The sequence below is a fragment of the Rana temporaria genome, chromosome 6 (assembly GCF_905171775.1).
Source record: "Rana temporaria chromosome 6, aRanTem1.1, whole genome shotgun sequence".
Taxonomy (NCBI): Eukaryota; Metazoa; Chordata; class Amphibia; order Anura; family Ranidae; genus Rana; species Rana temporaria.
Window position 1 is genome coordinate 171,664,961 of NC_053494.1, and position 14,801 is coordinate 171,679,761.

At 40.8% G+C, this 14,801-nt stretch overlaps 1 protein-coding gene across 1 annotated transcript in view; it reads right to left on the bottom strand.

Moving 5' to 3' along the window:
- Positions 1 to 14,801, bottom strand: part of STK39 (serine/threonine kinase 39) — a 446,908-nt gene that overhangs the window by 201,406 nt on the left and 230,701 nt on the right. The window contains exons 13-14 of the mRNA XM_040357812.1: positions 12,602 to 12,661; positions 7,357 to 7,424 (exon numbers count right to left, since the gene is read on the bottom strand). Coding sequence (XP_040213746.1) covers positions 7,357 to 7,424; positions 12,602 to 12,661 — 128 coding nt within the window. The remainder of the gene's footprint in view (positions 1 to 7,356; positions 7,425 to 12,601; positions 12,662 to 14,801) is intronic.

A 14,801-nucleotide genomic window follows, 5' to 3' on the forward strand; every position in this document is an offset into this window, starting at 1 on the left:
ATTTGAAAGCTATCTGATTTTCTAAATGAGATGTCAAGAATTATTTGATGTCTCTGTCTTTGCCTGCCCCATCACTGCATCGTTGTAACCCAATTCATAGGAATACCAATCGACAGTAAGCCCAGCAGCAACATTCAATGTCAAGTATCAGATACCAGATCAAATAAAATCTAGGCATTAAAAGTAAAAGGGAAATATTTGCACTCAGGTAAAACTATGCATATTAGCTGCTGACACTATGCCTTGATACTCAGCACAACAGATATAGGTATATAACAAGTCCAACGCTCATAAACCAGAAAATAAAATTAAATAGTAATGAAAGACAATCCTATGAATAACCAATATTATACCCCCAATGTCTCCCATCCAAGTACTAACTAGGCCCAACCTTGCTTAGCCTCTGAGATCAGGCACATTCAGGGTGGTGCAGGAGAAAATATGTTGGATTGTTCTTTGGTGGTAGGTAATGGTAGTAACAAGATATACCAGCTAAATTAATTTATTTTTATTTTTTTCTTTAACTATTTTGGGCCAGCTTGATAATAAAAAAATCTGGAGATACCCATTACGATTTACCATCAAATTAAAGCCCAGTTTGTCTGAAAAAAATAAAATAAGGTATAATCCACCTGGATGCACATTAGTTGGGATGATAGGTACGGATTTACTAACCCATGTCAAAGTTGCAAAATTGTTGCAAAAATTTATGCCCCAGATGAAGTCTCATTAGACGAAACACGTCAGGTGGCACCTGCCTATACCACTAGGTTACTCTGCATTTCCATTCAAGCTTATATGTACTACGAAAATGTGAGTGTAATTTTTTACTTTTTCATTTATTAAAAATCCTTACGGTATTACTCTATGTGGGCCTCTCTTTCAATTATTGGTAACCATGCATGAATATCGAGACCTTTCTTCCTTATCCATTTGACTGTATTGGAATATACATCCTCCATCTATGATGTATCCGTGTTATTATGATTTGGATGTGTGAACGCCATTATCCCGGATTCACCGGTGTATATAACCATAAGCTCGTCCGACTTAAGTGGTATATACCTCTTTAAAGGAACACTAAAGGTTCGTTTTTTATTAGATCAATTGATTGCTGTAAGCTAGAGCATTTAAATATCACTTACCTGGTTTTTCCTTTTGACCTCCAAAATACAGTAATCCAGGTTTGAAAATGCCATTTTCTGTCTCTCCTCTTCTTGCTTTCCACCAGCATCTGAGCCGTTTTGCATGGTGGAAAGCAGAATGTGCTCACCCCCTCCCTATGACTACAGCCCTGCGTGAAGATGCTCTTTTATCCCCCACAGGCATGGAGGCTAAGCCTAATGGGAACTGTAGTTCCCATTAGGCTGTGATGTAGCAAGAATGAATGCGCACCGCAAACCAGGAAGTCAGTGAGAATAATGATTCAGGAGTGAATAAAACAGCTCGATTTCAACAGGTATCAAACTAGTTATAATGCAAAACATTACTTTTTACTTTATCAGCTACTGTCAGACTTTAATTTAAGAGGAAAATATTTTTGTCTTTACAACCCCTTTAAGTCCACTATTTCTGGTAAGCCTTGATACAGCTGGTGGCTGCTTTCTCTACAAGTTTACCTGGCTTTCATTCCCCTTAAAGCCCTCTGTTTTCAGGGAAATCCAATGATGTTCATTCATCTTCCCCTTTCATCTAAAAACTTTGGCCTATGCACATTGGTGGACTGATACTTTTACCAAAATTTGTATTGTTCAATTACTCTTCACAGGTTTTTTTTTTATATTTTTTATATATATATTCTATTTATTCGATCAATCTTTTATTATGGTTGTCATTTATGTACTCATCACAATGTGTTTTTGGTAATATTTTGTGAACATATATATGAGCGCTGCACTTTGTTTATATCCAAAATTGTGCTTAGGCATTAAGATTTGTTATCCTTAAGTGTGAAGGGGTTAAAAGCATAAAGAGCAAACCAGGGAAAATGTATACTAAAAATGTTATAATTATATTTCATGTAGAATCCCTGGCAGGAAGGGAGGCAGCTAAACAAAACACAAAATGAACTTCAAGCTCTCATGCCAAAAACGGCAGGCACTGAAAAATTGTATTATTATCCTGAACTGCCTTCAAAAAGCACAGAAAGGGTTAGTGAATCATAAGAATGTGTGGCATACATTGCATACCTAATAGCAGCTCCTATACATGTATTTCAACTGCTTTAAGGTTTGGGCTGGAGTTACCCTTTAAGCCAGAACCTGACTGCACTTTTCATAATCTCTGAAAAGTCACGGTTGATAATACACACTGGAGAATATTGCCTATAACCAGTGAACTGAGATGAAATGCCCTCCACACTCCATAACCATCCTGCTACGTCCCCGCAGTCTGCCTTTGCGGCTGTGTTGATGGGGACATCGCTTTAAAGCATGGCTCATAGGAGACAGTCACAATGTTCTTTTAAAAAGTGTATGTCATTTCTCAACTGTTGCCAATCAAATCTCCCAGTGAAAAATGATGTAAACACACATCTTCTGGAAGAGTCATACTTTATTCCTGCTAGAGACGAACTGACCAAGTGTGAAAGAAACTCATTAAAAATCTCTTACTGTGATCTCACAAAGCAAAAGAAAAACATAATGTAGTATTTAAAAAGCCTACAGCCACTTTCATGTATGACAGCAATTAATCTGAAAATGATTCATCGGAGAGAATTAACCCCTGCCAAGATATTCAATGAGGTTAATATAAAATATATTTGCGTTGTCCTATTAGTATGGCTTGCAAATAAAGCCCCATACACACCATCAGATTATCTGCAGATTTTTGTCTTCAGATTTACCAAAACCATATAATATGAGGTCAAACCTTAAGAGTTTCAATTTGTATGCAATCAGGCCGGCCCTTGTACTACATGGTTTTGGTAAATCTGAAGACAAAAATCTGCAGATAATCTGATGGTGTGTATGGGGCTTAAGACAAATGGAGAAATATGAACTGGTATTCCCAACGACAGAATGATAGCTTCTAAATATGTATGCTATGACCTGACGGCACTTTACACCTGTTGTGATACCGCAGTATATAGGGTTAATTTTTGTATGAAAAAAAGGATCGTGAAGATAATAAAATCAACACTTTTATAATGCTGCAACTACGCTTTTGGTTTGGGTAGACACCAATATAACTGTAGCCACAGACTTTATATATACACTATATTGTCAAAAGTATTGGGACGCCTGCCATTACATGCAAATGAACTTTAATGGCATCGCAGTCTTAGTCCGTAGGGTTCAATATTGAGTTGGCCCACCATTTGCAGCTATAACAGCTTCAACTCTTCTGGGAAGGCTGTCCACAAGGTTTAGGAGTGTGTCTATGGGAATGTTTGACCATTCTTCCAGAAGCGCATTTTTAAGCTCAAGCACTAATTAATGTTGGGACGAGAAGGCCCACAGTCTCCACTCTAATTCATTCCAAAGGTGTTCTATCGGGTTGAGGCCAGGACTCTTTACCAATCAAGTTCCTCCACCCCCAACTCACTCATCCACACTATATTGCCAAAAGTAAGAAGTGTTGAAGCTGTTATAGCTGCAAAGGGTGGGCCAACTCAATATTAAACCCTACAGACTAAGACTGGGATGCCATTAACGTTCATGTGTGTGTAAAGACAGATGTCCCAATACTTTTGACAATATAGTGTATATCAGCACCACATCAAAAACTGTATAAAACCATGAGGTTTATTGAAAAAAATGTTAAAAACACATATAGCACCATATCCAATACAGGGTTTACAAACCATTTAACAATCCACAAGTGGACTAAGCGTGTTTAAAATTATAGAATATATTCTTCAGGAAACCCGTATTATTCAATACAATGGAGCCCGTTCTATTAAAATCAAAGCTATATGTGGTTTATTGGAACAAGATTGATCTGAATCAACATTTCCAAAAAGGGGGCCACAGAAGAACGGTTTTAGGTCTGGATAGTGTGAGAAAGAATTAGAGACACTGTTAAGTTCTCACTGTTGTCTGTGTCCCCCAGTTATGGAGGTTCATTCCTCTAAGTGTATTAGTGACCGCTGTCACTGAGAAAGAAAGTAATAGATGGTTTATTACCACAGCCCTGGAATATGTTTCCTGTGCTATGGCTCAGTATCAACAAATCGATGGTTTACTTATTGGCTCGGTTGCGCTTGGTTCTTAATAGTTTGACTGTTGATTGTTATGATGTGTTTCAGAACATCTTTTTGTGAAACTACACTTTTAATATGGACCAACACCTCAGGGGTGATATGTGACCTTTGTTTTATATTGACAAGGTATTATTGTTAAAAACTATTTAATAAAAATCATTGAAAAGAGAAAGAAAGTAATGGGGAACCCAAAATGTTTTAGTCATCGCCAAAATAATGCCGTGTACACACGATCGGAAATTCCGACAAGAAAACCAAGGATTTTGTTCAGACGGAAATTTGGTTTAAACTTGTGTGGCATACCCACGGTCACACAAAATTCCGACCGTCAAGAACGCGGTGACGTACAACACTACAACGAGCTGAGAAAAATGAAGTTCAATGATTCCAAGCATGCGTCGAATTGATTCCGACCATGCATGTTTTTTTGCATACAGATGATCGGAATTTCCGTCAATAACTTTTCCCGTCGAGAACCAGCTCTCAAATTTTTGCTGTCGGGAATTCCGACAGAAAAAGTCTAATGGAGCCTAAACAAGGTTGGAATTTACGACTAAAAGCTCACATAGAACTATTTTTGTCGGAAATTCCGTTCATGTGTACGCGGCATAAGAGGTAAGGAGAAATATTTCAATAGGGACATTTACACTAGGCCCTTGCCTACGCTATTCAAAACTGAAAAAAAAATTGACTATACATACACGTTAATATTTCTATGCATACCATATACAGCAACAAATCGTCACTTTCAGTAAACGTCTATTTTAATGCACAGGGAACTTTGGAATGTGACTCCCTAGGGTTCCTGCTTAAACCACTAGCTGTAAAAGCATGTTCAGTATAATATATGATTAAGTTAAATGACATAACAATATATCATAGAAAATAATAGAATTCCCCAATTGGTGGAGGTACTCTTGTTACCACCATGGATGTCTGAAGCTTTATGAAATACAATGAAACAATAATATATTTCCTTCCTGAGAAAACAAAGTTTTCATATATAACTGCAAGCTGAATGCCAGGCAGGAATGTAATTTAAAGTTCAGTTATCTTTATGCACCATGTTCACATTCATTTTCAGAGATAAGCAGCAACAGAGCATCCCAAGATTAAAGTTTAGTCAAATATTAAAAACAAAACAAAACAACAACAAAAAACAGCACAAGGGACATTACTTTTCATCAATGTGAATTGTACCTTGTAAAGATGGCTACTGCTTTAGTTGAAATCTTCCATCCTCTGACCCCCTTTTATCCCAACAGCAGCAATCTTCTGGTGCTGCTTGGGGTTAATAGAGTTGAGGGACCTGTGATGGGCACTCATCAAGAGCGCTGACTATGCCCACCCTTTCCGGTCCCTTCAACTTGCATGGTTGGATTGCATGGTCAGGGAGGAAATAGGAAGATGGAAAATTTCAATTAAAACAATCTCCATCAGCACAAGGGACACATTGCAATAACAGTAAGGCTACTTTCACACTGAGGAGTTTTGCAGACACTATAGCGCTAAAAATAGCACCTGCAAAGCGCCCTGAAATAGCCTCTACTGGCAGGACTGGCTGGCAGGACACTCAAAAAAGTCCTGCCAGTCGCATCTTTGAGGCATCATTGAAATCAACAGGCAGCGCCGCGACAGTGGCGCTTTGCCGGCGGTTTTAACCTTTTTCGGCTGCTAGGGCTGGCACTTTACCGCTGACGGCGCAACGCCCCAGTGCCAAAGTAGTCTAAGTACTCTCTCTTTGTACAAATTAAAAAAAATATACAGTGTATTTCAGTAAACTTAGGGCCAGATTCTCAGAAGAGATACGACGGCGTATCTCCAGATACGCCGTCGTATCTCTGAGTTGCGCCGTCGTATCTATGCGCCTGATTCTTAGAATCAGTTACGCATAGATTTCCCTTAGATCCGACAGGCGTAAGTCTCTTACGCCGTTCGTGTAAAACGTCAATCACGTCGGGTCACAGTACATTTACATAAAACACGCCCCCCGGAGCAAGTGCTTTGAGAATACAGCACTTGCCTGTCTAAGATGCGGAGGGGTAACGTAAATCGGATATGTTACGCCGCCGCAAAAATATGCCGCTGTACGAGAATCTGGCCCTGAGGCTTTAAAGGAACCAGTACTCATGGATCCGTGTTTTCTTTTAGGATAACCAGTGATCCCTATTCCCCCCAGCCACTGGTCATATACAATCTACTCTGTAGTTCCTAGGAACAGCGAGCAGTGACATAATTATGGGCTGGGCTAAGAGGTAAATTAGTCTAGCGCCACCATAAAGAGGCCGCACTGCTTCTGGTATGTGGACGGCCGGCAATTGGCATGTCTTCTTAGTCCTCTCCATAAAATTATCAGAAATTTGTGCTTAAAGTAGAACTATAGGCAACACTTTTTTTTTTGGGATAGAGTAAGGGAGGGTTATAGCTCCTGTCAGTTTATTTTTTTACCATCCCTGTCCCACTGCAGAGATTTCTCTTCACTTCCTGCCCCATAGCCTAACAGGAAGTATGAGGAAATCTATGCAAATAAAGGGAATTAATTTCCCCCCCACCCTCAGAACTAGTGTCCCCACTCAGAAATTTCAGGGAAGGTCTTAAACAGCAAGGGGTATGGCCTTGACAGGAAGGGGTGGGTCATATTTTAAATTAGGGGGTTGCACGGGTTTAGTCAGGCCTAGGGCAGCACAAAACCTAAATACACTACTGCCTACCACCATGACCTAAAGGTTTAATTGACAGACCAGTAGTCTCCTTTGGCTTGGTCAATACCCACTATCTAATCCCACCCACATGAACAACCAATCGCAACAATATTTCTCATTGCATCATGAGAAATGTAGTTGGCTTAAGCACTGCACAATGTTTGAATGTGAAAATTCCACTCTACTGAAACCTTCTTTTGGTGTCCAGCAGTATGCATTTACTCAATGAGAGTTACAATAAGACATCACCCTGGTTGATAAGATATTTTTCTCCAAAGCAGTGAAGTTCTAATTTAAGCAATTAGCAGCTTTCTTATGTCCATAAGTAATGGCACTTATTGATCAGTTTACTTATATCCCAGAGTTCAGCTTTAATTCATGGCTACAAGCCACTTTAATCTTCAACCTAGGTTTAACAGTTACAAAAAGACTTTCTTAAGTATTTCTTACCTTAACCGCAGAACAAGGTTAATCACAGACGGATTTCTATTATCATGATGGCTTTCATTGGTTTGTGCCTAACAACAAAGGAAATGGATTATAAGAGCTGTTCAGACACAGAAAATAAACTGCACTTTGAGGTTGCTGAGCAAAGTAACATTTTTATATTTTCTAATCAAGTTTGTTAGATTCAGCAAAATAAATAAGTTATCAGCAAAATAAGTTTCTCAATGCTGTTCTCTTGCTAGACTTGAAATGAAATGTTGCTAAGCATGGCTGACTCGCAGTCCAGCTGAAGGCCAATGTAAACCATTGCTTTAATAACATGAAACAACAGACTATTTAATATAAAAAAAATGGTTAAATTAAAACATGCCTCCAGCTCTTTCTGGGCCCATTTAGAGCAATGCAGAGCAGGCATGTCCATGCACTGACAAGTGTTGTGGCACACTCTGCTCAGTAGCCTATTCCGAATAAATGGGCTACAACAGCACCCAATGAAAAAAAAAAATACGCACATGAAATATGGGTATCATTTGTTGTGCTGCAATGAGGTGCATTACAGCACACTTGTGTTTTGGAGGTGTACTGGGGTGCCATTTACACCATAGCACATAATGCACATTGCCACAATGCAAGTGATGGGAATGGGCCCCCAAAGTTTGGAATAGATTACATCTAAGTCCGCAGATTTGCACTTGCACAAGACTATAAAATCTTCTTAATGAAAATTCAAGGTAAAGGAAAACTTTAGGAGTTTTTTTGGCAACTGTATTACTTTTTTTCAAGCTTATAAATTGATATTATTTGTAGTTTTTGCAGTTTCTGTTTCTTTTATAAAACCTTAACAGGTTACTAAACCCTCGTGTTTTTTTTTATAATAACAAACATGTCATACTTACCTCCACTGTGCAGTTTGTTTTGCACTGATCCTTCTCTTATGGGGTCCCTCACCAGCTCTCCTGGCTCCTCCCCGCATGTATATCATGCAACTTTTAAGGGTTTACATTGAAGTCTATGGCCCTCAAATCAAATGAAAGTTGGACCAAAGTAATGCAGGAACTGTAACAGTGAACAGTACTCATTGGGAAACCTGGGGTGCGGCTTTTTATGTGACTTTGGGGTCCAAAGTTGCACAAGTTTGAATGGGGCCTTACTTTTACACTGCCGGACCGTTCAGGTCTGCCTGTCACTTTTTTCGGCGGACCTGAACGGCCGCTCCATTTTTCTCTATGGAGCGTCAGATGTCAGCGGTGACATGTCCGCTGACATCCAACCCGAACCGCTAAAATCAGACGGATGGTGATACATCGCCATCTGTCCATGGCGGATCGGACCGGGTGAGATCTGATGAAAACGATTTCTCCATAGCAAGCAGCGGCGCTCGACAAGCCCCTCCCCGCTCAGTGAGCAGAGAGGGACCTGTCATCCGCCGGCTCAGTGAAAATCCACGGAGAGATCTCCCACTGAGCTGGCAAACCGCTGCAAGCGGATCCATCCCTGTTTGGAAGGGGCCCTAGGCTGACATGATCACATTAGTCTGCTGCAGATCAGACTACAACATTGTAGCAGGTCAGGTACAGATCTGAGCCAGACATGTGTGAACATAGCCATTAACTGCCCTGGTACCAGGATTTACATGACTGTGTCATCTTCAAGCCTCATATTAGTTCAGGAAGTAAATGCGGAACTGTAAAATGCCTGAAAAAAGATGTCTCTCCTTTTGAAGAGAAAAGCAGACACAGCCCAGTGGGCGTAATGTCATCTCTGTGAGAGGCAATACATTACTAGAAGTGTTAGGCCCTAGCTGTTGTTTTTTTGCCAAAGACAGTGAACACAGCTTAACCTCCCTGGCGGTATGATTATTTCAGATTTTAGGTGCTGAAAGCGGTACCATTATTTTGCATGGAAATTTGGCGTTTTACATTGTAGGCCTGCAATTCTTAGGAATAACTCAAACTTAAATCTGTCCAAACAAGAGTCTAGTAGACATCCCGGGTATAATAAAACTTAAAAAACAAAATCATAAATTATAATATAATAAATAACTATAAATAATTATTACAAATAATAATACAATTATAATACAAATTATTCAATAATGTAATCAAATCAAAAACACTGAAATTTGCTCAGTTGCAGAATTGTCGCTGTCATTACTTTACTTTTATTTTTGATGACGAATTTCCCCACAAATCGCTATCGCTCAATTCTGCAAGTGATTATAATTTAATATCACTGTTTTCTAGCTGGTCTAAAACAACTTTTGACATAAAGGGACACTTTTTGGTTGCTATGGACAATTTCCAGTTTTCAGGCAGAAAGAACAGTTTTTATTATATAAAAGCACATGTAGGACACTGGGCAGACCACTAGGGACAAAGGGTGTGTGTATTTGTTTACATACAGTACTGTAATCTCTAAGATTACAGTATACTGTATGTAATGTGTTTGTTTACTTTTTTGAATTTGGCGCTGATCTCCAGCCCCTGGGCGTTGTAACGTCGCAGGGAACGGAGCTCGGCGGCACACAGGCACTGTGTGAATCGAGCGAGGAGACACCGCTCGATCACACAGTGGAGAGGCATCGCAGAAACCAGGGACAAGGTAACTAAACCCTGCCTGTGGCTGCTGTGAGGCGATCCCGAGTCTGGCTCGGGGATACCGCTTTTGGTTCTGAAATTCCACCCCGAGCCAGACTCGGGAATACCACCAGGGGGGTTAATAAATCCCTAGTGGGTTGATTTACTAAAGGCAAATACAATGTACACTTTGAAAAGAGCACCTGCAAGAGCAGTTGCTCCAGAGCTTAGTAAATGAGCAGAAGCTCTGCCGACTTCCATCATCCAATCATGTTGCAAGCAAAAATGCATTTTTCCTTGCAAGTGAGGCTTGCAGCTGAGTTTAAAGACAGTATATGTTTCTCTCCTGAACGCAGAATAATCAGATTCAGCAGAGGAGTGTTTTGGCAGAGAAATGCTAGACATGGCAAAAATATACGTAAACATGTCTAAACGCTAGGCACCTCTAGTGCTTGAGTGTTAATTCATTTTGATGGCCAGAACAAAGAAAATAAATTAACACCCAAGTGCTCGATGCTGCTAAATGCACATGCACACAGCTAAAAGTGGTACACATGTTTACCAGTGTCCAGCGTTTTTCTGCTGCCAGGAGAAAGGCATCTAGGGAGCGTCCAGTGTGCATGAACCCTGACATTTACAGCGTGCATGCGCATAAAAAATTACTAAAGGCTTTATTTTCAATATATTTGTTTTTTTAGATAACAAAGAGGTAATACCTCCCTGCTTTGTACAATAATATTGCACATAAAGGTTGCATTCCAACTCTTGTGGCAGTCCTCCACTGCTGCATTCAGCCTCTTCCTCTTCCAGGTGCCTCCTGCAGCAAGCAGGGTGCTAAGAATGCACTTGTGAGTGTCTGTTTCTGAGCCGCATACAGCCCTGGTAAGTCACACCCCCACACCCTCATCACAGGAGTTTGACTGACAGCAACAGAAGCTTATATTGCTTCGCTATCTCCAGTTTCTCTTGTGAGAGCAGGAAAAAAAAAAAAGATATCCTCTAGATCCACTTTAAAGAGAGAGAGAGTGACACTAGAACTGCCCCTGACTGCTCCTGCATAATAAAGATGTAGACAGCACTGTATTTATGGATGAGCAGGATGGGGCTGTGTTTTTTCTCCTAGGAGGGTGAGTGTCAGCAGAAGCTGGTCCACAAGGGGTGCAGGGGCGCCGCTCCTGTAGTTTGCATGTGGGGCACCAGACTCATAGGTTTCTATTTTTTTTTTTTAAGCCACAAGATTAGAGCCAGAGGCTTTACTTGGCTTGAAAAAGATTTGGCTTGGGGTGCCAGCCAATCCGGATAGGAGGCAGATCGGGTTGGCCAGGAGGAGAAGCCGAGGAAGCCATGGAGGGGCTGAGTGTGGGGGGGCCTTGAAGGGGTGAGTGTAGGGGACCGTAGAGAGCTGAGTGGGGGGTGTTGAGCTGAGTAGGGGGGGGGGACCATGGAGGGCTGAGTTGCGGGCCTGGGGGGGGGTGGTTTGTTTGCTGCCCCTCAAAAAGTTAAGCACCAGTCACCACTGGTAAGTGTGTGTGTTCACCCACTATATGGCAGTGAAAGGAAAGTGAATCCCTGGAGTACCAGATTCACCCATACTGGTTGGAAAAGGAAAAATAGAAACTAAACTATTTACAAGACCTGGTAAAAAAAATTAAAATAAAGCACTTTGTTATGTACAGTACTTCTGAACATAATACATAAAGGTATGGAAAAACACTATACATGGTCTGTAAGTAACTACAAGGTAGACTTTACTGTTCCTTTGAGCAATATTTCTACCATACTGCCCCATTTCTTTTTGCCTCCTTAAAGCGGGAGTTCGCCCATAATTTTTTTTTTACCCTTAGATTGATGCTCATTTTGTCTAGGGGAATCGGCTAGTTGTTTTAAAATCGAAGCTGTACTTACCGTTGTAGAGAGTGATCTTCTCCGCCGCTTCCGGGTATGGTCTTCGGGAGTGGGCGTTCATATTTTGAATGACAGTCTTCCGACAGGCTTCCGACGGTCGCATCCATCGCGTCACGAGTAGCCGAAAGAAGACGAACGTCGGTGCGGCTCTATACTGCGCCTGCACACCGACTTTTTAGGCTACTTTCGGAAAATCGTGACGCGATGGATGCGAACGTCAGAAGCCTGTCGGAAGACTGTCAATCAAAATAGGAACGCCCAGTCCTGCAGCCCATACCCGGAAGCGGCGGAGAAGATCGCTCTCTACAACGGTAAGTACAGCTTCGATTTTAAAACAACTAGCCGATTCCCCTAGACAAAATGAGCAGGAATCTAAGGGTAAAAAATGGTATTTCCGGGTGAACCTCCACTTTAAGTCCTACTCTACAGAAACTGTGGTTCCATACACTGCACTGGCAATGGCCAAAAAGACTGGATCCTCTCTGGTGTAAATGGCTCCATACTAATATAATGTAACTGTGGCACACCAGTGATTCTGAATGTACGGATGAAAAAATGACTTGCATGGTTGCAACCACGTTCCTGAAAGGAGTAACTCTTTAATTTGGTGAATTGTAATGGAATGGGACACATGAATACCTTTTTGTTCTATGAAGGTTCTGCTGTGTTACAATACATATATTAATTTTGACAGACATACAGTACATAAGGATGTAAGATGGATACCTTATTTTGTCATTTAGAAAAGTGACACAAAAGCTGTTTACCTGAGTATCCAGTACAGTCATATTCTGCAATCGTGTTTGCATATTGCTATCTGTGGAAGTCTAGGGAGAAAGAGAGAAGGTATTACAACTTGTATAATAAACATCTACTTAATACTAACACTAGCTGACAGCAGAGGCTTCCCTTTTCCCTTGGCTTGGTTTCATTAAATGATTATCCAGCACTGACATAAGCCCAGTTTATCAGAAGCCTCTAGAAACAAGTTTAATTTCATAGACTATATGCTCATGTACACAAATCACTGATGAGTATACAGTAACTGTCTCCATATTTATCCTATACAGTGAGTATCCGATGTAAACAGGCTACATCCAAAATTAATCTAGGTATTTATGTAAAACGCAATAGTCAACTTTCTCACTTTTATTACATTGTGTGTGTAAAACAAAATGGAGACTCAAAACTTCCAATCACAGTCTGGAGTCATTAACCACTTAAGACCCAGACCAAAATTGCGATTCGGCACTGCATCGCTTTAACAGACAATTGCGTGGTCGTGCGACGTAGCTCCCAAACAAAATTGGCGTCCTTTTTTTCCCACAAATAGAGCTTTCTTTTGGTGGTATTTGATCACCTCTGTGCTTTTTTATTTTTTGCGCTATAAACAAAAATAGAGCGACAATTTTGAAAAAAATTCAATATTTTTTAATTTTTGCTATAATAAATATCCCCCAAAAATATATAAAATTATTTTTTTCCTCAGTTTAGGCCGATACATATTCTTCTACCTATTTTTGGTAAGAAAAATTGCAATAAGCGTTTATCGGTTGGTTTGCGCAAAATTTATAGCGTTTACAAAATAGGTGATAGTTTTATTGCATTTTTATTAATTCTTTTTTTTTACTATTAATGGCGGCGATCAGCGATTTTTTTCGTGACTGCGACATTATGGCAGACACTTCGGACAATTTTGACACATTTTTGGGACCATTGTCATTTTCACAGCAAAAAATGCATTTAAAATGGGGGACCGATCGCGGGACTCCAGCGGCGATTGGATCCGCGGGTCCCACGGACCTTCGGACCGGGTCGCGGGCGCGCGCCCGCGACCCACGGCTGGGTACTAGCACAGGACATACCTTTACGTGCATGTGCCCAGCCGTGCCATTCTGCTGACGTAAATGTGCAGGAGGTGGTCCTTAAGTTGTTAAGTGAATATACAAATAAATAAATAAGAACACAAAAACCCACCATGTGTGACTACACCAAAAAGTTCAGATTCTACTTAGGCCCCTTTCACACTTGTACAACTTGTCCCACGATTTGGGACTGCAAAGTAGCATGACAAGTTGTTCCCCATAATTTCCAATGACAACCATTCATATTAGTACGACTTCAAGTCTTTCCAATATTAAAGTAGTCCCTGCACTACTTTGGTCCAACTCTGATGCGAGTTACACAGGCATTCCCTGAAATCACATCAATACCATGGCAAAATAGCGTCAAAATCGTGGCCGCAAAATTGCACGACTTTGAAGTTGCGGTAGTGTAAAAGGAGCCTAACTTTTATATACAGAGGAAGGTAAGCTGCACTTTCATAAAAACAATCAGGGGAATTCAAAGAGACAAATGAATGTATCTGTTGTAAAGAAGTACACGAATCAAGGCATATACCGTACGTGGAGGCGCACTGAAACTGAAGGGTTCATACAGACACTCCTTTCTCCAGCAGCAGCAGAGTTTTAAAGCTAAGTGGGCTGAGTCTGATGGGGATTTTACGACTCTAGCTACCCATCAGATGTGTTCCCTTTGTGAATAATAGCAGGAGGTGGGTACATCCATAACCAACAGACAGCTCGGTGTTGGCTATAGAATTTGCCCACTGCCTGCTGTCAATCACAAGGTGAGAGTGGACCTGATGGGGAACTAGCCCCTCAGCTTCCCTATCAGGCTAAGCCCACTTTAAGCATCCTTGGTTGCTAGGAGGCTGTTGGTTGTGAAGACGCCAGCATCCTTAAAGCAAATCTTCACCCTCATTTTCATCTTCCCATCTCTGCATCCCTTCTCCCCTCCACTGTTCAGATTGGGCTTTTTTTTGTTTACCACTTTTTTTATTAAAATACTTCTGGCCTGCCCCCCTATGCACATCATTCGTCTAGGTGATTGACGTGCACATTGTCTGCTATGCCTCTCAGGATATGCATGTCACATATCCCGGGAAGCATTAGCTTTCATTGAGAA